At 38.8% G+C, this 24,822-nt stretch overlaps 1 protein-coding gene across 4 annotated transcripts in view; it reads right to left on the reverse strand.

Moving 5' to 3' along the window:
- The window catches only part of MME (membrane metalloendopeptidase), a 116,372-nt gene that overhangs the window by 42,391 nt on the left and 49,159 nt on the right, over window positions 1-24,822 (reverse strand). For all 4 annotated transcript variants that reach the window (XM_088839642.1, XM_088839626.1, XM_088839634.1 and 1 more), the window contains 6 exons: window positions 10,817-10,951; window positions 6,455-6,556; window positions 4,419-4,555; window positions 4,216-4,309; window positions 2,953-3,081; window positions 2,094-2,192 (listed from right to left, as the gene is read on the reverse strand). In XM_088839642.1, the coding sequence (XP_088695768.1) occupies window positions 2,094-2,192; window positions 2,953-3,081; window positions 4,216-4,309; window positions 4,419-4,555; window positions 6,455-6,556; window positions 10,817-10,951 (696 nt within the window). The remainder of the gene's footprint in view (window positions 1-2,093; window positions 2,193-2,952; window positions 3,082-4,215; window positions 4,310-4,418; window positions 4,556-6,454; window positions 6,557-10,816; window positions 10,952-24,822) is intronic.

Here is a 24,822-nt window from a genome sequence, read left to right on the forward strand (position 1 = left end):
GATTTCCCCAGTGGATCAGACAGATGTGTCAGCTAACCTAATAGGCCCAGCATATTTTCTTTCCATACTGTCAGCCCATAATAAATCACTCCCCTCTAAGTGGTATTTTATTTTCTAGAAGATGTTTCCCCAAAAGGTATTCTAAGGGATACAAAATCTACAGAAATGGGAGGTACTACATAAGAAAGGATATACTGTAAAATATTTGGGGTAAATACTGTGACTGCTTCCCAGGTGGTTCAGTAGGAAAAGAATCCGCCTGCTGATGCAGAAGACTCAGGAGACGTGGGTTCAGTCCTTGGGTTGGAAAGATCCTCTGGAGAAGGAAATGGCAACCCAGTCCAGTATTCTTGCCTGGAAAATTCCACGGACAGAGGAGCCTGGCAGGCTACAGTCCATGGGGTTGAAAAGAGTTGGACACGACTGAGTGACTGAGCATGCATGCACTATGACAGAAACAGGAAGCAGGCTCTTTCACTGAAGGACGTCTTAGAGTCTGCAATTAAGTAATTGCAAGTATCCAAGAGGATGAGTTATTTTGCCAATTTATTCATTCAATTTGTATTCTAGGGTCTACAACAAACCAGGTAGGAAGGGGTTGAGGATACAATGCAAAAATTTCTGCTCATGGAGAGTTTATTGTAAAGGTCAATGGTAGGCAATAAAATGAATATTAACTCTCAAGTGTGATGTATGAAGCCATAAAATCATACCCTAGAGGCAAGACTGAGCGACTTCACTTTCACTTTTCACTTTCATGCATTGGAGAAGGAAATGTCATCCCACTCCAGTATTCTTGCCTGGAGAATCCCAGGGACAGAGGAGCCTGGTGGGCTGCCATCTATGGGTCGCACAGAGTAGGACACGACTGAAGCGACTTAGCAGCAGCAGCAGCAGAGGCATATAACCTAATAGAGGGTAGGATCAGGGAAGTCTTCCTTCAAGAAGTGTTGAGTTTTTGAGTACAGGACTCTTTCCCAAAGCAACTTGCAGATCCAGAGTTTTATATCACCTTGGGAAATTATTAAATCTAGAACAACTTAATTTGTTACATCAAAAAGAACCGTGTTATGACAGCTAGAACATGAAAGGAGCAAATCCAGCCTGAACTTCTGAGGAGCTAGACAGAGTGCTGCAAAGATAGCTATACTGGGGTGCCAAATTCTAGATCTGAGTCATCCAGGGTACTATGGTCACTGAAGAAGATGATCCTTCTATGTGATCTAATCCTGAAAGAAAACTAGGCTTCAGTTGGACTCTCATTATAAATAGATTTATGGACTCTTTTTGTGCTGTTTAGAGAACGGTCTGTTCTTCCTGCTACTCTAACTACCAAGGAATAATTAGGTTGCATGTGAATACTGCTTATAAAGCACATACAGTTTTCACTGGACATGTTCCTTCTAGTTTTATATATTTATGAAAACAGTGGCATAGTAAATTTAAACCTGAGATTTCCTTAGAATTTCCATTTTGCTTATTCTATGCAAGATGTTAAAAATTTCAATAAAAGGTGAATAGTAGGGGTAAATAAGAATAGTTTATAAAGAGCTCCGTCAACATCTCTGTAACTGTAGGACACTCTATAGTATTCAAATAATGTACTACCTCACATTGGCTTAATAGAAATTTGGTATTATTTTCCCTAGGTTATATTAAAAAAAAAAAAACTAAATAGCACATGTTTACAAATTTTTAACTAGAAATTTACATTAAAGATTATTGAATATTGGTAGAAGTCTTTTAAATATGTTTCATAAGAGGAGGAAAACTATGAACCACTAATAATATCTTTTAATGCTTTACACAAGATTTTTCTCTTATTTTCTTGGTTTTTTAAAGAAAAGGAGTTTTTTCTTTCAAACTTTTGAGCTGAACATGGAGAGTAGGAGTTAGTTGCAAAGAAATAATGAAAGACAAAAATCACAGAAAACAAACTTCATCCATGAAAATTGTTCCTGGAAACGTTACATCTTGAAAGAGTGTGTTTTTATTTTATACAATTCTTGATTACCATATTTTCCTCAAATATCTTAAAAGTTCATCTTTTCTTATAGATTTGTCTTTGGTAGTTAGCTCTCCTTGCTCTTTACCTTTTCCTCAGCTTTCTTTTTTGTTTCAGCATCCATCCAAGTTAGGTCATCTAAAGTCTGAATAAAAACCTCCCGGATCTGGGCAATTAAATCCTCAACCTTAAACCAAAAGAATAGAAAGCAAATATGAGCCATGAGATAATTTTTTGTAATAAAAATTAAGAAAAATAGAATTTAAAGCTGTGTTGATGTGATTCAATAATATGTTAATAAATATAAATTTATAAATGATCTAAACAAATGGATATATATGGATAATTATACTTTTAAAGCAGCACTTCCATTATCAACACTAATGATTGAATAGATCTTAATGTACACATTAATAAAATTCTTTTTTAGAATGTATGGTTTCCATTATCAAGAAAGAAGAACGAACATAAAATACTAGCTGTCATTACTATTAATAGTTTAGTTAAGCATGAAGTAGCATTTCAATAGATTCTTTCACCTTGCCTTTAAGTTCCTTTGTCTTCACTTCAGTAGCAATAAAAAATATAGTACTTGGCTTAAACTTCAAATGAGCTCTGATTTACTTTCTGGTTTTTAAGAAAAAATACTAATTCTTAGTCAATTTTGCTAATAGAAGAGACTACAAATGACTATATTATAAGAACATGTGACTAGGTGTTGTGAATACATTGCTCCTGGAAAATGGACAATTGCTTTTGGGTTAAACAATATTAGGATTAGAAAAATATACAGACCCTTGGGGGAGGGAGGATAAGATTTATTGGGAAATAATGGAAAATGGTAACTCAGAAGTTCTCAGCCAATCAGTAAAATTTTAGGAAAATGATGGACTATTGTAACTGCCCATTGATGCAAACTGATAAGAGTACTGTGCTGAAAACATTACCACGTGTTTACTATCTCCAGGAAATGCTGCTTCCACGTAGAGCCTTCCCACTGCATTTTCCATATTCCCATTGACATAGTTTGCACAGCGTCTCCAAGTTGCTGTTTCTGATGTTGTGCCATAAAGAGCCTATGGGAGAGAGAAAGGAAATGGCATTTGAGCAGGCATAGATAGTCGAAGCACGGTGAGAGCACACATTTCATAGGACTCTACTCTTATGTATTAAATTCTTTCAATATTAATTGCTTCTCCTCACACGTCAGGATGCCCTTGCATAGGAAAAAAATGCAATCCAATAGAATTATTACTTATATATGATCTGGAAATAAGGTATATTTTCAGTAGCAAGTCTTAGAAGAACTGTTGGCTACTGCAAGTTAATATCCTTCTGGACCACTTTAGGAAAAAAACTCTGCCCCGCCAAATCTCAAAATAATGCTGTTGCCACTGCATAAACATAAACATGAAGCAATATTCAATATATGTAACAGGGGAGAGAGCTGGTATACAAGAAAACACATTGCTGTGTGTTGCTTCTGCTGTACTTCCGGTACTTAGAAGAACTGCATGTACACATTTAAGTATCAATAAAGGGATACATTTATGAAAAGAAAATTTAGCAAAACACAGCTTTTTATCTTCTTTAATTTTTAAAATATGCCTACATTTTCTTTTAAAGGGTAAAAAATTAAAAATTTCAATCAATCAGAATTATTCCCTTCCCATGACACCAACCAATACATTTGGGAGAATTTCTCCTTTTTCACATTACAACTTTCTCTCTCCCCTCACATTAGGACCAAAATGATGATTGCTTAAATAATATGGGTACAGCCTAATAAAAGGTCTTAAGGGTATCTCCAGGTAGGTGTATTCTCAGTGGGTAGTCCACACAATGTAGTCCATCTGTTTGTATGTCTACTGTGCTGTGAGCACTAGAAAAATCAAATTAATTGAGATAGATAGCCCTGAAATTACTTGGAACACAACACCAAACCAAGCCGTACTCTTTCATGAACCGTGCAAATAACCAAATGCCCTTCCTTCAATTCAATCATGGTGCCAAAGTAGACATAGGACAACAGAACACCTGAAACCTGGCTTTCCTAGGCAACATGGCTTGAATACAGGCAAAGTAACCAACATTTGATCTTCTGTCTATTCGCAAAGTTTACCACATTCTAGCAATAGACATGGCAAGCCGTCATAACCATGGATCTCTTTATGCTTTAAGTCTTAAGAAAAGAGAGATTTTTTCTTCACCTTGCGGAAAGCATTTCTGGACTCCTTGTAGTTTCGGCTGAGGCTGCTTACAAGATCCATTATGAACCGCCAGGACATTAAATTTTGAAGATCTCTGTATAAAAAAACCCACCACCCAGCAACAGAAAAGATGAGGCTGCAAAGCTTCTAAAGAATGATATTAAATGCAAACTTTGGGGACATGGGCACACTGACATACCTACCTGGCAGAATATTTGGCAAGAATGAGCTTAAGATTGGTTAAATATTCTGGAGCATAAACAATCACTTCTTCCTCATGTGGAATATTAATATTCACAGTTGACATGATTTCATTTGTGAAATTTGACCAGCTGAATGGCTGGAAAAAATCAGGCACAAAACATTCAGTAATTATGGACTTTTCTTCTTGGTTCCAAGAATCAGCTATGGTTACAGGGTCAGACATGGTTACAGTGTCAATTGTATCACTATATAATTATCACAATGGTCAGTGTGATATTTGTTTGGGCTTCTTTAATTGCTTCTGTCAGTTTTTGAATAAAAATTGGTTCTGCAGCATAATTATTTAAATGCAGAATTAAACCAACCACTTAAGAGCAAGAACAAAGCCTCTCAGAGTAGTAGTCATATGGTAGAAATCAGGTTCAATGTCATATTCCTGGTCTAGCCCATATGAGAGAAAAAGAAATTTAGCTATAATGTTTTCTAGGTTTAAGCAAAAATTTAAATGGGTATAATATGCATATTTCTTAAAAGTGTATATTAATAGACAATTCGTTTGAACACAGTAATACATTTCAGTGGAGACTGTATTGTACGTGAAAGTGAAAGAACACTTCTGTTCTAGCAGAGGTATAAGTAATGGTAATGATACAACATACATGGTCTCATGAAGATGAACAAAATGTATTTTATGCGATCAATGTCAGGTCTATAAAGACACGCAGTTTTCACATTTCAGAAGCTGGATTTGGAGTTACTGAAAGATAGAATCTTGTTTCTCTATTATTCCTTAAGTGGGAATTGTGGTTATTCAACCAACAATGGATATAAGGAAAGATAGCAAAAGTGAAGACTATGCAAATCTTGCTGAAATGCCACATTTCAATGCTTGAGAATGTTTAAGATTAGTGATATTTTAGGCTACATAAAGTCTATAAATACACTGATCACTTAGTATAAGATGCTATAGATTTTTTTTTATTTCCTTTAGTGGCTTGGACTGTTTTTTTCAAAACATTTATAAACACTTATTATATTAAAAAGCTTTATGTAAGAAATTCCTTGTTTATTGCAATCAGACAATAAACAAAACAACAACTGCAATTGCTTACTGCAATTCCAAATAGAATTCCATCACAGAATTTGGTAGTTTGTAGATTTTATGAATGTTGCTTCATTATCCAATTGTGTGCATCAGCTCACACGTAGAATACATGGACAGCTTAGAAGAGATTATTAGATACTAGCTAAGGAATTATTATTAGAACTAGCTAAGCAAAAAGACTCCAATACTTTGGCCACCTCATGCGAAGAGTTGACTCACTGGAAAAGACTCTGATGCTGGGAGGGATTGGGGGCGGGAGGAGAAGGGGACGACAGAGAATGAGATGGCTGGATGGCATCACCGACTCGATGGACATGAGTTTGAGTAAACTCCAGGAGCTGGTGATGGACAGGGAGGCCTGGCGTGCTGTGATTCATGGGGTCGTGGAGAGTGGGACACGACTGAGCAACTGAACTGAACTGAAGCAAAAAGATGTCAAGTGACGTTTATAAATCGTATCTATAGATTTTTCTGTTTCCTGTGTTCTATTTCTCCATTATTGCTTTGAACACCTCCATAGATGGCCCTGATGAGAACATGGCAAGTTCTATGAATAAATTATTCCTTTTTTGGAGGTAAGAAGTCTGGTACATATTATATGACTGTCCAAGTTCCATAATTATATAATGGCCTTTCAGAAGGATTTTCACTTTTAATGTTTCCAAACCCTTTTTTATGATACTTTCTAATACTATTCCATAGCTGCTTTGAAAGGGCTTTTTATATTTGAAATTCACTCTAATTAAATATAAATACAATGATTCAGAATAGTTTTTTCCAAGTCTTTTCATAAAGTCAATGTTTGGTATCATCTAAATTCATTTTGATGTTCAATTTATCTCAATAAATTAAAAAAATCATTGAATTTTAACTGCATTTTAATATTAACTTTGAAAATGACATAATAAGTACTTAAATAGTGCTACTTACCTTCCCATTGAATTCCAGCGAAAATTTATTTTGGATCTCAGCTAATGTCATTTTGTTATAAAGAAGCATTGGATCATTTCGATCTTCAGATTTAGTTGTAGCCTATGGATTTAATGCTTTATTATTATTTTAGAACAAGAAATCTTTTGAAAAATATAACCATATACAAGGGGGAAAGAAATATGGTGTTGGTACAACATAATTATATTTAAGTTCTATTCTGTATTTGTTTCATAATTTATCTTGTCACAACAAGAGGAAAAGAGAAATTAAGAGATTTTAAGTACATTTAGTAACAATCATCAAGAGTTGGTTAGTGTTAAGTATGAGGGCTTTTTTGGTGGCTCAGTCAGTAAAGAATCTGTGTGCAGTGCAGGAGATTGCCTGCAATGCAAGAGACCTGGGTTTGATCCCTGGGTGGGGAAGATTCCCCCTGGAGAAGGCAACAGCTGCCCACTCCAGTATTCTTGGCTAGGAAATCCCATGGACACAGGATCCTGGCAGGCTACAGTCCATGGGTCTTCAAAAATCTTTTTGTAACAACAAACCACATCAGCAATATTTACAGCCCTCCTTCCTTCCGTGGCTAATGGGCATCTCAGTTGTGCCTGTGGCTATTTCATATAATGATTTTCTTGAGAAAGTTATTTCCAATTAATCCCTCAAATACTCTGTCTGCTGCTGCTGCTAAGTTGCTTCAGTCATGTCTGACTCTGTGCGACGCCATAGACGGCAGCCCACCAGGCTCCCCCGTCCCTGGGATTCTCCAGGCAAGAACACTGAAGTAGGTTGCCGTTGTCTTCTCCCATTCTGTCTGCTACCCACCACCATTCAGTGTCCTAGTTAAAATTCAGACAGGAAAACACACACACACACGCAATGATTTCTGCCAAGAACTGAAGGCAAGTGAGACCAAGAAAATCCCTAGTACACAGTGCAGGTAGGTGTCAAGTTATCTGAGGAGAGTGCTAGCACTTACTTCTGTGACTGTCCGCTCATGTGGCCTAACGAGTTTAGTGCTATCATCAGCATCCAGTATTACTGTTTTCACTGACTGAAAAAAGAAAATTTCAATAACAACTCCCCAACTAGTGGTTGAAAGGAGTAGAAGCAATTTTAAGTGAAGAGAGACAAAAAGTAAAAATGGGAATTATTTCTCTAGTTAACAATGACTTGTGACTTCAGTTCACTGATTTATTTACTTCAAGAAAAATGCCAAAAGGCAAAATGGTTGTCTGAAAAGGCCTTACAAAGAGGTGAGAAAAGAAGCGAAAGGCAAAGGAGAAAAGGAAAGATAAACCCATTTGAATGCAGAGTTCCAAAGAATAGCAAGGAGAGAAAAGAAAGCCTTCCTAAGTGAAAAAAGCAAAGAAAAGAGAAAAACAATAGAACAGGAAAGACTAGAGATCTCTTCAAGAAAATTAGAGATATCAAGGGAACATTTCATGCAAAGATGGGCACAATACAGGACAGAAACAATATGGACCTAACAGAAGCAGAAGATATTAAGAACAGATGGCAAGAATACACAAAAGAGCTATACCAAAAAGTCTTAATGACACAGGTAACCACAATGGTCTGGTCACTCACTTAGAGCCAGACATCATGGAGTGTGAAGTCAAGTGGGCCTTGGGAAGCATTGCTATGAACAAAGCTAGTGGAGGTAATGGAATTCCAGCCGAGCTATTTCACATCCTAAAAATGATGCTATTAAAGTGCTGTGCTCAAGATGCCAGCAAATTTGGAAAACTCAGCAGCAGCCACAGGAGTGGAAAAGGTCAGTTTCATTCCAATCCCAAAGAAGGGCAATGCCAAAAATGTTCAAACCTCACAATTGCTCTCATTTCACTTGCTAGCAAGATAATACTCAAAATCCTTCAAGCTAGTCTTCAACAAAAGGTGAAGTGAGAACTTCCATATATACAAGCTGGATTTAGAAAAGGTAGAGGAATCAGAGATCAAATTGCCAACATCTGCTGGACCATAGAAAAAGCAAGAAAATTCCAGAAAAATGTCTACTTCTGCTTCATTGGTTATACTAAATCCTTTTACTGTATGAATCATGACAAACTGTGGAAAATTCTTAAAGAGGTGGGAATACCAGACCACCTCGCCTGCCTCCTGAGAAGCTTGTATGTAGGTCAAGAAGCAACAGTTAGAACTGGATATGGAACAACAACCGGTTCAAAATTGGGAAAGGATTATGTCAAGGCTGTATATTGTTACCATGCTTATTTAACGTCTATGCTGATTATGTCATACAAAATGCCAGGCTGGATGAAGCTCAAGCTGGAATCAAGATTGCCAGGAGAAATATCAACAATGTAAGATAGCAGATGACACTACCCTAATGGCAGAAAGTAAAGAGAAACTTAAGAGCTTCTTGATGAAGGTGAAAGAGAGAGAAATAGTTGGCTTAAAACTCAACATTCAAAAAAAGTGGCATCCAGTCCCATCACTTCATGGCAAATAGATGAGGAAACAATGGAAACAGTGACAGACTTTATTTTCTGGGGCTCCAAAATCACTGTGGATGGTGACCGCAGCCATGAAATTAAAAGACGCTTGCTCCCTGGAAGAAAAGCTATGACAAGCCTAGAAAGTATATGTATTAAAAAGCAGAGACATCACTTTGCTGACAAAGGTCCGTATAGTCAAAGCTATGGTTTTTCCAGTAATCATGTACAGATGTGAGAGTTGGACCATAAAGAATGCTGAGTGCCAAAGAATTGATACTTTCAAACTATGGTGATGGAGAAGACTCTTGAGAGTTCCTTTGACAGCAAGGAGATCAAACTAGTCAATCCTAAAGTAATCAACCCTGAATATCACTGGAAGAACTGATGCTAAATCTGAAACTCCAATACTTTGGCCACCTCATGCAAAGGGCTGACTGACTGAAAAAGACACTGATATTGTGAAAGACTGAGGGCAGGAGGAGAAGGGGGTGACAGAGGATCAGATGGTTGGATGGCGTCACTGACTCAATGCACATGAGTTTGAGCAAACTCCTGGAGATAGTGAATGATAGACAAGAAGCCTAGTATGCTACAGTCCTTTGGGTCACAAGGAGTTGGATATGACTCAGTAACTGAACAACAACAATTTAAAGATTATGTTTGTAACATCTGCCTGCAATGATATGCTGGACATTGTTAGAGACACATAGGTGATTCAAAGAGCACTAAGACCCCACTAAATCTCAGTGTCTGAGAGGAGAGAAAATACAGACACAAAGAATTTTGAAGTAAGATAGGACTATTACAGAGCTGAGGCTGATCAAAGGAGCACACAGTCTGACAAGGTTCAGTTCAGTTCAGTTCAGTCGCTCCGTCGTGTCCGACTCTCTGCGACTCCATGAATCACATAAGGTACAAGTGGTAAAAACCCAGGGTAATAAACTATGTTTCTCTAAGAATTCTGTTTCCAACACAGAACCACATGTAACCCATCTAACAGCCATTCATCCAGCTGCAGCTCCAATGAATGTCTGTTTCTGATTCTAGACTTTGAGTTTCATGTGGCCCCAGGAAAGCTAAAATTGCCCTCAAAGACCTTTCATTTTCAAGATTCTGATGGCAAACTGCCAAGCAGATGGGGATTTAGGACGTAGGTTGCTGGTGACAATGTCACAGTCTGTCGATCCCAGACTGAAACCAACTATGAGATCAGTCAATAACCTGGATGCTGTTTAGACAGAGTTCACTTGCTTGAGACTGCAGATCCTATCAGAGGAACATCAGAACAGAATGTGCCAACTAAGCCTCTAAGGGCTGACCCAGAACCAGAGGAATCTCAGCAATAAACCCCTTTGGCTTTGCTGATAAACTCCTCCTGTCAGATCTCCCCTGAGCTAATAAGCAGCCTCACAGTCTGAACTCAGTGAATTTCATACTGTAGTGTGGCCATGTCAAAAGGCTAATACTTCTTAGCAAAGGCAAAGAGACAATTTCTGTGGTCACCTTAAATTTTAAAACTTTAAAATAAAGCAAAATTGTGTACATTAAAATTAAAACAGCTTTGCTGAGTAGTCATCGCATGTGTCCTGAATCTCAAGGGCACCTCAACAACAGTGTGACTGTAAATAGTTAAGATCTTGATGTACTCCGTTTATAATAGGTCATTGAACAAATCTAGTTTAATATTTGTCAAAATTAGTATGTCTCCTGGATGTCTGGAACTTGGTTTACTGGAAAACTCCAGTTTCAAAGGTCCTCTTAAAGTCAATGATCCATTACTGAGCTGTACATTTTTATCACTTGGTTGAGGAGTTGTACCTTTTACCCTTAAAATACGATAGAGAGGAGAAAGAAATAAAAAGCAGTTAACATTATTCATTGTATCAGAGAATATGTGTTTTACATTGGCAATTTCTTTTTCCAAATCCATAACTTTATTCATTTCCAAAGAAAGCTGGTTTTCATCTATGGGCAGTCCTCTTTCCTGACGAATCAATTTGGCCACAGAAATCATAAAATCCACATATGCTGTACAAGCCTGCAAGAAATAAATAACAGAACATTACTGAAGAACCTTCTAAATATTCACCATGGCACTTAAAATTAAAATTTATTTTCAATTCAATATTCATTTTTGGTAACAGATGAAGCACAAAATAGAAATTCGTTTCTGAATCTTGAAATGACCTGCACAGATTCTCAAACTCAGTGTGTCTTTGAATCATAACAGATTCTCAATGTACCTTTGAATTAGAACAGAACAATGAGGGATCACTCTAAAAGTACTAAGTCATTCAAAACCATTTGGTTATGGAAATTTTATAATCTTCAACTTTTAACCAAATTATGCTGCTTTAATAAGAATGCAATCACAAAACATTTGGTAAGCAATAAACTAGTATTTTTTTCTTAAAAATACATTCTTTTGCCAAATTTCCTTTTATCAGGTTTTCTCTGCTCATATAAATGTTTTTTTTTCCAACTATCCATGAAGAGATGGCCACAAGCATATCACATTATCAAGACATCTTTTAATTGTCTCCTCTAGCCAAGCCGTAATTTTTTTTAAATGAGACTCTTTTCCCATGAGCTCCTCCAAGACAAGTCTGTGGGCTTTAATTAATTCCATAGCTGGTTCTTGTTACTGTGAAATTTCTAATATACCATTTTGACTATCAGTTTTCTTCCAAGAACTCAAATTTTTCCATTTTCTATTCACACACATTTAACTATATGAAGATAAGCTATAACCTAGTTATGTTATTGACCTTTTACAGAATATATAAATCGTTAATTCAAGTTCTGAGTGGCACTGAACCCAGGAAATTGAATACCACTTCATAAATCTCAGCCCATTGCTATTTAGTTGTTATCTATCAATGGTTTAAATAACTTATGATCCCACCACATTAAAATTTACTCAAAATTTCAAGTCCCAGCATCAGTTTGGGAAGGGCTTCCCTGGTGGCTTAGTTGTAAAGAATCCACCTGCCAATGCAGGAGACTAGGGTTCAATTCCTGGGTCAGGAAGATACCCTAGAGGAGGAAATGGCAATCTACTCTAATATTCTTGCTTGGGAAATCCCATGGATGGAAGAGCCTGATGGGCTACAGTCCATGAGGTAGCAAAAAAAAAACGGACACGTTAGCAACTTCAGTTCAGTTCAGTTCAGTCGCTCAGTCATGTCTGACTCTTTGCGACCCCATGAATCACAGCACGCCAGGCCTCCCTGTCTATCACCAACTCCCGGAGTTCACTCAAACTCATGTCCATTGAGTCGGTGATGCCATCCAGCCATCTCATTCTCTGTTGTCCCCTTCTCCTCCCATCCTCAATCCCTCCCAGCATCAGAGTCTTTTCCAGTGAGTCAACTCTTCGCATGAGGTGGCCAAAGTATTGGAGTTTCAGCTTTAGCATCAGTCCTTCCAATGAACACCCAGGATTGGTCTCCTTTAGAATGGACTTGTTGGATCTCCTTGCAGTCCAAGGGACTCACTCTCAAGAGTCTTCTCCAGCACCACAGTTCAAAAGCATCAATTCTTCGGTGCTCAGCTTTCTTCACAGTCCAACTCTCACATCCATACGTGACCACGGGAAAAAGCATCAGCAACTAGATGACTACAATTAGGAAGGTCATACCACACGTTTGGGATCAATGGGTGGTTCTGAGCTTCAAATATTTGTCCACACAGGATAAATATGAAGAAGAGCTGAAGACTACTTAACCCTTTAACAGTTTCCAGGGGGTTTTATAACCTTACTGATTATCAGTGAAAGGGGCATCTTTCTTGTCACTTTGAGTGAAATGGCACATTTAAATTCACAATGACTCATCAAGAGGTTCACACAAAAAATTTGTAGGAAAATGAAAATATTTTACCAAACAAGAACCTAAGCAAAATGTAAGCTGTTATTAATTTTAAATTCAAGAGGATACCTTTAAGTAACATTTAGGTACTGGTATTCCATGACCATTATTAAATGCTAAGTAAACAATTTCCTAGGGATAGGGCTGTCTCTTCCAAGGATACCCTGCATTAGGAGGCTGTCTAACTAGCATCTCTATCCTGGATCTGCTATTCAATAAAAATTTCTTCTGTTTCTGTATTAAACACTTAATCATTAAGGTAACAGGGATAAAAAGATGTTTTTATGTATAGTCTTGCCAACTCCATTCTTTTCCTATTAAAAAGTAATCAGAATTCTTGTTTCACTTTGAAGAAAACAAACATGTCTGAGTTCATACCTAGTGGGACCAACTATTCCAAAGTACAAGCACGTGGTGTTTTGAATTAACTGTATTTCAAATCATATAAATTCATCTGCTTTCAGCAGGGAATTACTACTGACTGCAAAGAAATGGTAATTTGAATTTTCCAATATCAATCTCTAAGATTTTTTTTGTACACTATGGGATGCTTTTTTGTTAATGAGGTGAGAAAACAATAGCAAGAGTGCTCTCCTCCATTTCATTGACTCTGCAATGGTGTTAATCCAGTGTCTTCATCCCTAAAGATGTATTCAAAGGCTACAGAACTCGGCAAGCACAAGAAATTTGTACAATGCTTCCAATCTGCTGAACTGGTGAAGTTTCCCAGAAAGCTAGAAGTATATGATATCATGGACTTCTGGGATGCTTGAATATTAAATACAGTTAACACAAAATACACTCTTTCCTTTAATGAGCTCCATTACCTGGCAAAATTTTACAGTGTGACTGATTAAAAAATGTTTCAGTATCTGTTTTTTTTTTTTAATTGGAGGATAATTGCTTTACAATGTTGTGTTAGTTTTTGCCATACAACAACATGAATCATCCATAAGTGTGTATATATATACTTCCCTCTTGAGCCTTCCACCCACCACCATCCCCATTCTACCCCCTAGGTCATCACAGAGCACCAGGCTGAGCTCCCTGTGTTATATAGCAACTTCCCACTAGCCAACTATTTTATACATGGTAACGTATGTATTTCAATGCTGCTCTCAATTTATCCCACTCTCTCCTTCTTTCATGTGTCCACAAGTCCGTTCTCTACATCTGCATCTCTATTCCTGCCCTGCAAATAAAGTCATCAGTACCATTTTTTCTAGATTCCATATATATGCGCTAATATGGTATTTGTTTTTCTCTTTGGAGATTTCCTTCAAAAACTAAGAATAAAACTGCCATATGACCCAGTAATCCCACTATTGGGCCTAGATTCTGAGAAAACATAATTCAAAAAGACACATGTATCCCAAAGTGTTCCTCACAACACTACCTATAATAGCCAGGACATGGAAGCAACCTAGATGTCCATTGATAGATAATTGGATAAAGAAGTTGTGGCACATATGTACAATGGAATATTGCATGTTTGGTCACTCAGTCGTGCCTGACTCTTTGTGACCCCCATGGACTGTAGCCTGCCAGGTTTCTCTGTCCATGGGATTTTCCAGGTAAGAATACTGGAGTGGGTTGCCATTTCCCCCTCCAGGGGATCTTCCTGACCCAGGGACTGTACCTACAACTCCTGTGTCTCCTGCAGTGGCAGCAGATTCTTTACTACGGAGTCACCTAGGAAGCCCACAATGGAATGTTACTCAGCCATAAAAAAAGTACAAATTTGAGTCAGTTGAACTAAGATAGATGAACCTAGAGCTTGTTATACAGAGTGAAGTATGTCTTAGTATCTTGATTTTATCTTCTTTGGATTTCAAATTTATCCCGTAGCTTTCAGAACCCAGGCTTACTGCTGCTGTTAAATCCTTTCTACAAGAGAGGTTTCCCTGGTAGTACAGTGGTTAAAAATCCACCCTGCAATGCAAGGGACACTGGTTTGATCCCTGGTTCCGGAAGATCCCACATGCCACAGAATAGCTAAGCCTGTGTGCCACAACTACTGAGCTGTGCTCTAGAGCCCTCACACCACAACTACTGAGCCCCTGCACTGCAACTACCAAAGCCTGCAGCACCTAGCGCCTGTGCTCCACAACAAGAGAAGCCGCCTCATTGGGAAATCTGCACACTGCAACAAAGAGTAACCTCCACTCGCCACAACTAAAGAAAGTCTCATACAGCAACAGACTCACCATAGGCAAAAACAATAAAAAATAAATCTTTTAAAAGTCTTTTCCATATGATTCTACCTTAACGTATTTTCTTCCTTGAGATACTTCTAGATATGTAAAATGCCAAATAATAGCAATTATAATTTGGGGAGAAAGTAATCAACACACATTTTAACCTTAAACAGTATATTAGCCAGAAGATTTTTTAAATCAAAAATTTAATTTTTCTTTTCTGTCACTAATAGAGCAACTAGATATTAGGACAAGGGTGAGAGGCAGCTATCTTCTTTGACAGTGGTAAGGTAGCCTAGTTGAAGCTTTGATACAGTGAATCCTTTACGTGACAAAAAAGATAAAAGAAAACAAAAACCCTAAATATCTATGTATTCTTGCCTTTAAAAATAAAACATTATAAATCCTAATGCTTGTAATAGCAGGTTCGAAGATGACAAATAGTTTTAAACGGTTGGGTAAAATCCACAATAGCAGTTTTGTGAGCTTTTAAGTTATACATCATTGGTGAGATATTTACCAATACCCAACACCAGGAACTGTTACTCTAATTCTTTATTTTGCAGGACCAAGCAATAATATTTATATGTTGGCTCAGTCCAGAAATTGGATTCCTTCTTCTTAGAAAAAAAGCTGCTATTTGTTGGAGTTGCCAAAGTGCAAGAGAGCAATGCCATTCAACTATTGTCCTTCACACTTAATATCTTTGTTAATAAGTAACAGCAAGTCCCAGGGAGGAACAGAGAGCACTCTGGAAATAATGCCTGATATCCATGCATCTTGGTATGCCAACAATCATGGACCAGAGGTTTCATTTCCCGGACACCTCAGTCTTAGCAATTTTCTGCCCTTCCCTTTCCCAGATATTATGTGGAGCATCAAGCAACTGAAAAGTCACAAAACTGTCTTATTCCTAGCCGCTGATGCGGGGTGTTATTTAACAGTGTTACACAGGATGTTTCACGAGGGAAAACACAGGGCCCCCACCAGGAAAGATATGTTTCCTCTCGGAAGATTAAGAATTTTTTTCCACTTGACAAAGCATGTCAAGGATCATGCAGCTCCCAGAACACAGAGACTTGCTCCCCAAGGATGGATACAGACATACAGAATCACGCAGGGGTTCCTGGAGACAGGAAGTGAGAAAGTCCCCAGATGCTAGCAGGGCTCAGAAACAGGAGAAACAGAGGACACAAGAGAATCCACTGTGGACGAACATGGGGATCATCAGAGGCTTTTGTCAGGGTATTAATGAGGGCACCTGCAGACTCACATGAGAATTTATTGTGTAACTTCTAAGGTTTGTTGCTTATTTGTTTGGGAAGGTGCATGTACTTCTTTTTACAAACTGAGTTCAGTTGATCTAAAAACTTTCCCTTGACATACCCACTAAGTCCCAAGTTCAAAACTTCCTTTATGTTTTATTAAATACAGATACCTGGGTGAAACCTCCTGACTATTAGTCACCTGGTGCCCAGAAAGAACAAAATGAGGTCACCAGTTTACCTTGCAGGATATGTTTTATCAAGTCAACCAAGCAGCAGTCAGAGCAATCCTGTTAAAAATCAAATCAAATCACATCTAAATTATCCACCCGGAATGCCAGTCATTCACCTATTATAACACTGCCTCCGTTCACCTATTTCCTTAAATTACTTTTTATCATCTATCTCCTCTGATTAGAACATGAGAATTCTATGTGAATTAAAGACCATTTCTGCCTTGTTTCCTTGATATCCTTCCTGTTCAGAGAAGTATCTGTCACATAGTAGAAGCTCAATAAAAATATAGTTAAATTGTAAATATACTGAGTAAATTTCCCTCACTTACTATGTTATCAGCCTTCTAATCATAGTCCAAGTCCAGAGCAGTTTCTCTGAGCTTGCATTTTGGGTAAGCAGGCAAACAAAATCCTCTCTTGGTTTACCCTAAGTTCTAAAACCTGCTCTTCTAAAGGACCGAAAATCTCAGTTTGTGCTATTTCCACAGTAGGTACAGCTTAGAGAATTTCCCTGGATTGGATCATCTCTTTTTGGCTTCTAACCATCTCAGCCATATTCTAAGTCCTCTGTCTTCATCCCTAAAGTGTTTTCTGTTTTCCTTTTTTTTTTAAAATGAACATCATAACTGCTCTAAATTTCTTCATAATTACCTCCTCTTCCTACCCTGCCATGCCTCATAGCAGTATACTATATAGCTTCTAATCTCAAACTCCTTGTCTACCTCCTCAGGCTTTCATTAACTTCATGAGAGATTTTCACTTTTATTTTAGCCCTGAAATGCTCTATTCAGATGAATGTTTTGTTAATGTATAAATAAGTAAAATAAATCTTTAAGAATGTATACCTGAAGGTGTGGCTACACAGAGCTCTGTCACTGGCATATGCAAAGTGGTACAAACATTCAGAAACCACTACTGTGGCTTATTCTACCTTCTCAGACAAACAAAGAACATAAACATAGCTACAATCCAATTATGCTCCAATATTTTGGTTACCTAACCTGTAAATCGGAGAAGGCAATGGCAAGCCACTCCAGTACTCTTGCCTAGAAAATCCCATGGATGGAGGAGCCTGGTAGGCTGTAGTCCATGGGGTCGCTAAGGGTCAGACACGACTGAGTGACTTCAATTTCACTTTTCACTCTCACACATTGGAGAAGGAAATGGCAACCCACTCCAGTGTTCTTGCCTGGAGAATCCCAGGGATGGGGGAGCCTGGTGGGCTTCTGTCTATGGGGTCACACAGAGTCGGACACGACTGAAGTGACTTAGCAGCAGCAGCAGCAGCAACCTGTAAATCGGAGAAGGCAATGGCAAGCCACCCCAATACTCTTGCCTAGAAAATCCCATGGACAGAGGAGCCTGGTGGGCTACAGTCCATGGGGTCGCTACTAGTCGGACAAGACTGAGCGACTTCACTTTCACTTTTCACTTTCACACATTGGAGAAGGAAATGGTAACCCACTCCAGTGTTCTTGCCTGGAGAATCCCAGGGATGGCAGAGCCTAGTGAGCTGCCATCTATGGGGTCGCACAGAGTCGGACATGACTGAAGTGACTTAGCAGTAGCAGCAACCTGTAAATTTCCTTATGAAGGAGGACAAGATAACAATTAGCCTTGAAACACTAAGGAGATAGAGAAAGAGAAGATTTGAAACCAATTCCATTCTCCCGAATAGAGTTTAAAAACTCTTCTGAAGGTGTGATTTTTCAAGAAAATTTAGGTTGCTATTCCTTTCAGTGAATCAGTATGCAAGCACTTTCTTACACGAAGTAGTTGGTTGGTTCCATTTTAAAATTCTGTGAGTGGGATGATTATTTTTTATGGGCAATGGGAATCTCTCATATTGTTTTCCTAGCATAGAAAAATGTATACGCCTGTACAGGATAGAGTTGTTTCAAATCTCATTACTTCTGTCCTCTGAGGTAGCAGTGTGTCATTAAGTGATGTCTTCAGATAATCAGAATACCTCAGAAATAAAGTTCCATCTCTCCAGCAAGAGACCTCCAGCATGAGTGGCTCCTTAATGAGCCCATTTTGAGAGCACAATTAAATCCCAATTTTTAAAATAAATGTATATATTTGTTCAGTATCTATACAGATGTCTATGTGGCCTTCTGCCTAATATTTGGCTGGAGGGACACTGTGTTATCAGTTTTACACTATAAACTCCTGAGCAGGATGAGTTTCCACTTTCCCAAGTGAATTGTGATTTTGTCTGCAAGTGAAGGCTTTGCTGTCTCTTCCTTGTTCTGTGTTGCCTAGACCGGTGAAAAATGGCTGTTGTGGAAGAAGGGGAGCTCTTTGTCCTGCTGTACTGTTGCACAGTATATAACCTAAGGGAGTTCTGAGAAGGAACTGCTGTTGCTTACGCTATTCATTGTTTTTCTCCAGAGGTGTTTTCTGCCCTTTTCCTGTAGCTTTGTGGGCTCCTGGTCACTGCTTTTGCTTCCAGGTCCCTGAAGGAACACTCTTGGTTTGTCAAATTACCAAGAGGCTTATTGAACTTACAGAAAAGATTTGCATACATTGCAGAGAGTCAGAAATGGCAACCCCTCGCCTGGAGAATTTCAGGGACAGAGGAGCCTGGTGGGCTGCCATCTATGGGGTCGCACAGAGTCGGACATGACTGAAGTGATTTAGCAGCAGCAGAGTCGGACAAAGAACTGACCCATATTCCACAATTTTTGAGGAAAGGTGAGAAAGAAGGCCTTGTCCCTTTTCAGAATGAGCAATTTAATTTTCCTCATTTTAGTTTCCCTTACAGTGTGCTCCCCGTGAGATACCAGGTCCCCTGGGTATCTTCACCCTCCCTCCAAGTGCTGATTCTAAAGTCCTGGCCATAGTCAGACCTGTGCAGAGAACTTCCTCAAGAGGAACTTGTGGAAACAGCACCTGAAGGACAAGTGAAAAGTGTGAGTGACTGCTTATCCTGTAGGAGCTTTCTACCCACACCTATGTCCTCAGGGGGAATTCTCTGTGATCAATAGGATCACTTGGGATGAGGAGTGAAACTATGAACCTTGTTTAGAGATGGTTTCGGTGGCTCCGCTGATGTCAGCAGTCTGTTGGCAAGTGGAGCTGAACTTCATCCCTCACCGTCCCTTTCTCAAGCACTCTGAAGGAGCAGAGATTTGATCTCCAATTGGCAGAGGCCCAATTGTGTCTTGCGGTGCACAGGACCTGCTAGAATACTTGGTAGGAGGCAAGGACTCAGATCCTGCAGAGTTTTAGTTATGGAATTTTAGTGTGCAGCTCTGTCAAAAGAGTGGACAGAATGAGCAAAATATGTGCATTTCTGTCCAATTTGAATCGCGTCTTCTTCCCTCTGAACTTGAATTTGCCCTCCCAGTCAACTATGCTGACGCCAGCCTGCACATGAAATGGGTTACTGAGCGTCGCCAGCCAGTCCACCTCTCGTTTTAGGTTTGGGTTGACTTTCTGATCATCCTTCGCCTCTCCTTATTCATGTGCAAGCCTCCTGTACTACTTCTTATCAACTTTGGAAAACAACAGCAGTGGGCTCACTTCAGGGAATCCTAAGGAGATTCACTGGTTTACTCAGCCTCTCCCCATCAGTCAGACAAAGCACCTTCCAGAATGCTGAAAGGCCTGTTGTAGCTTTTCCTCTAGTAGGTTGTCAGAGTACTGAGCTACAGGATATAGGATATAGTTAAAGCCAGGAACCGAGCACCTGTGCATCTCCTCCAGACCCCAGAACTGATGTGTACTGAAAAGGCTAAGAGGGTAGATCTTATTCTGTCATGTTTTTATTACCAAATAATAATAAATTATGAAGGTGGAATGAAACGTCAAGAGTGGATGGGTGTGTTTATGTTATAGATTATGGAGATGCTTTCTGGATGTGTACTTATCTCCAGACTCATTAGATTGTATACATAAATGTGTACATATTTTTGTATGTTAGTCATTCCTCATGCCTCAGTAAAAGGGTTTAAATAAATAATAAAAAAGACCCTTCCATGATCACAAATGAGTGCCCCCCCAGGTGTTTTTAGATATTAGAACTGAGAGGGAAGAATGTTTCTCCTTGGGGAAATGGGTAATGCCAATTTACAGCTTCTGTATTATGGTTTTGCCTTGGTTTTTCTAAGTATACATAGTATTTGCATTAATGGTGTATAAGGTTAACCTTTAGTCCGTAGGATTTTGAATTTCATAGAATCACAGCAGTTCTACAGAAGTCATCAACTTCATGCGGAGGACTTCGGCTCAAGGAGTGACCCTGTGACATCAGCGAGTTGTCCTTTGACCCGAAATTGACTTTGGGGTATTGTGCCTTTGGAAATGGCTTGGACTTTGGGTTGTTTTCATTTTGTATAATATGTGGTTTTGTGCTTACTCAAGAAATCTTTGCAAATATTGTACCCGTCGGGGCACGTCAAAGTGCGTGTGTGCTGTATTTGTATTCCGCAGGGTGCAAGGCACTGTCTCAGGCTCGCTGGTCTCTGTAGCAGGCCCCTTTTCCCTGAGACCTTCCCACAGCCTTCTATTTTCTGTGTCACTGAGTTTCCTGGCCATAGCTACTTGGTTTGGTATACTTTTCATCTTATCCTAGTTGAGTCAGTAATACTTTTGTTATAGTTTGGGACTAGACCCGCAAGAATGAGTGAGAGCCTGCAAAGGTTCACTAGTAACCTTTTACTGCAGAGAATATAAAATGACATACTGTTGGGACTTCCCCAGCAGTCCAGTGGTTAAGACTCCCTACTTTCAATATAGGGGAGAGGGGGTTCAATCCCTGGTGGGGGAACAAAGATCCCACATGCTGCATGGCATGGCCAAAAAAAAAGAAAGACATACTGCTGAGTTTCCCTGAGCTAGCCCCATTTCTGTGTCTTTAAAATGTATTTGTTGCTTAAGTTTCTTTTATTTTGTTAGATATTTGTGTTCTTCCAATAAAATTCATTTGCTTCAGAAAAAAAAAAAAGATAGTGTTTGTCGAGTTCGGCACCTTGTGTCATTCACATGAGCCAGCTTAATTCACTATTTTCAATGAGAGCTGCCCTCCAGGTTTGTTTGTTTTTTTTAGAAATTACACCATCTAGAAGTAAAATTAGTTGGGAATCAGAAGACAGGATCATGATGAAGGGAGCTACACAGTAGCTATTTCTCTTCAACTTCTCACAACAGAACCCTTTGTTCTCTTTCTTCTTGGTGCAGAAGGGGTCTACTTTCCTGAGCCATTGAGATGGGTTGACAGTCAATTAAGGGGTCTACTTTCCTGAGCCACTGAGATGGGTTGACAGTACCAACTACCTAATCAGAGAGCCTGGTTCCCTGGACACAGTGCTTGGTCAAGAGAAGGGCAGGTGGCTCAGTCAGGATCACAGCCCTTTCCTCAGAAATTGATAGACAATATCAGAGATAGGCTTTCTTTTCTCTAGATTGCAAAGCTGCCAGGGATCATCTTTGATGCTGCAATAGAGATAGCCTGCTAGAAAAGGACTCCAACACAGCAGAAAGTAGAGCCTTGAGAATGGGAAAAAGAGTTAAGATGATCCAATTGAATCCCTGGAACCAATCATGCTTGACTCATCCCTGGAACTTTACAGTTAGATGTGGCAAACAAAACATTTTTTACAGAATTTAAGTTAGAGTAGGTTTCTATTGCATATAATTAATGTCCCTGACACATGGATCTTCTAATCCACGACTTGAGCAAATCATTTTACTTCTTTGGCTATTTTCTTATTTTTAAAATTAGTGGTTAAACTAAATTCTTTAATGTCCCATTTAGCTTTAAAGTCTATGCATAAGTAAATATAATAAGAAAATATATGATACTATCATGTAAAAAAATACAAGAATATATTTCTTTGAGCTGCTATTGCCTTTAAGGCCTATTCCCTCTTTAGGAGGGAAAGTACAGAAAACAAAAAGGAACTGAGGTTTTTAAGTTCAGAATAATAACCAAAGGAATACAATATGCATTTCTAAAAATAAAACATTCAAAACTCCTGAATAAAAGCACACAAGTTTGAAAAGCAGCAAGTTTTTTTTTTAACAAGAGAAAAATAGGTTTTGTTTTAAAGAAGGAGGATAGACATAGTTCTTGAAAAAAATGTATTACCTATTTTCATCGCTTAGTGGTATAATGACACATTTTACTATTTTGAATGCCAAACAAATATTAGAACACAAAAATTCCATTCCTAGGATATCAGAAGCCCCCAAATACTTCAGTGTAGTGGAATGGATTTCCTTGTAATTACAGGCACTGTTTTCATTGCTCATGAGAAGTCTGGTTCTAGAACTGTAGGATGATTCCCTAGAAAGAGAGATCAAAAAGGACCTGGGGGATATGGCCTTAGGTAATGATTTGATCAAAGAAATCTGTAATTAGGGTCCCTTTGATCAGAAAGGGATGCTTCCTCTTCCCCAGCCCCTGAGACATATCTGCAAGCCAGATGTCATATCATAGTGTGAAAATCACTGGCTAGAGTGACAGACAAAGAAGCCAGTCTTCTCTAGTCAAAGATAAAGCACCTTTCTTGTCTTCCCTGATATCTTCCCTCTCAACCATTCATCCATAGATTCCGCAAGAGACATTAAATGAAAAGAGTATATAGAAATCTGCATGCTATGAGAACATATATGTTCTTCATCTAGACAAAAGCTCCAGGAAAGGCCTTCATGAGTAAATGAAATTCAAACTTAGACTAAAGGGATTAGGAGAAAAGAGGAGGGCTGACCAGATGGTGTGTGTGTGTGTGTGTGTGTGTGTGTGTGTGTGTGTAATGACTGGGAAAGAGTAGCAATTATCATGAGGGAAATAGCTAGAAAATTGGAATTTTCTCCAGAGTTATATACTCTTCCCCCTCCCCCTAACACTCCAAAAGAATGGATTTTAAGATGGGGAGCCTACAGAAATGTTCTAGCAATTACCTATTTTCAGGATGACAGAATTTCATTTTATTAAAAAAAAAAAAGAATTCCATATTATATGCAGACCTCTTGCAACTGGAAGGACGTTGCTTGGAGCTTGGAGCACTAAGCTGAGGCATATTCTGAGGTCGGAGGTTAGGAGGAAAGAGTGCAGTGACCATATAGCCATAGTTATGGAAGTAGGGTAAGGCACCCAGCCTGCTGTGTACTTGCTTCTCTTATCCAGATCACAGGAGGGCACCTAATTTGAGCTAATAATAACTTCCTAGCTGAAAGTGCTAGTGCAACTGAGTTTTCTAAATCATTTGTTCACTTAAAGAACGCTACTACTATGAAATACTACTCTTAGGAAGTTGGAACGATATAATGGAAGGAACAGAAGATAGGGATTAGCGTTCTATCTCTGGTTCTACTATTGTTTGACTAAGGGTTCTGACAAAGACTGACAATCTTTGGGCCTTGGATTTCTCACTCATAAACTCTAATCACATTACTAATTCCAGATTTAATCTCCACTCCATTGTTTGACTATAACCAGTGCATGCAATGGATAGTAAAGACTGCCAAATGTAAATAACTTTGATCTGAGTTCCTCTTCTTTTCAGTAATAGAACCTTGTTCCCATTAACCAAATTTTAATATGGCATCAGTTCAGTTCAGTTCAGTTGCTCAGTCATGTCCGACTCTTTGCGACCCCATGAATCACAGCACGCCAGGCCTCCCTGTTCATCACCAACTCCCGGAGTTCACTCAAACTCACGTCCATCGAGTCGGTGATGCCATCCAGCCATCTCATTCTCTGTAGTCTCCGTCTCCTCCCACCCCCAATCCCTCCCAGCATCAGACTCTTTTCCAGTGAGTCAACTCGTCCAATGAGGTGGCCAAACTATTGGTGTTTCAGCTTTAGCATACACATGGCCAATTGTTTAATACTACATTTCTCAGCCTCATTGATACTTAGCTGTGTCCACATGACAATATTCTAAGCAATGAAATGTATAGAACTTCTGCATCACTTACATAACAAGAAATTGCTTGTCTATCACTACCACTTTTCTTTTTCCTGAACTGAAATGTGAACAGGGCACTGGTGAACCAACTTTGACCAAACAGACTACAAATAAAACACTTGAGGAAGTCGATATTAGAGCAATAGGTCAAAGAAAACAGTGCTCCTGGCCATTCCATGAAGAGAGCTTCCTACCTCTCCGGAGACAGAAATGAACTTCTCTCTTGCTTGAACTACAGTATTTTTCAGTCTTGTTTTTACCACAATTTAGTAAGACCCCAACTAATTTACAAACTCAAATGTCTAGAGGAACCATAAAGTCAATGAAAATCAATGAATTATCTCGATGAGGACTACCCAAGTCGGGAGATCAAAGGTGCCATCTGAAGGAAAAACCATAAAAATATTCTGTCCCACAACCAC

The sequence above is a fragment of the Moschus berezovskii genome, chromosome 1 (genome assembly GCF_049115385.1).
Source record: "Moschus berezovskii isolate FMDL1 chromosome 1, NW_MosBer_1.0, whole genome shotgun sequence".
Taxonomy (NCBI): Eukaryota; Metazoa; Chordata; class Mammalia; order Artiodactyla; family Moschidae; genus Moschus; species Moschus berezovskii.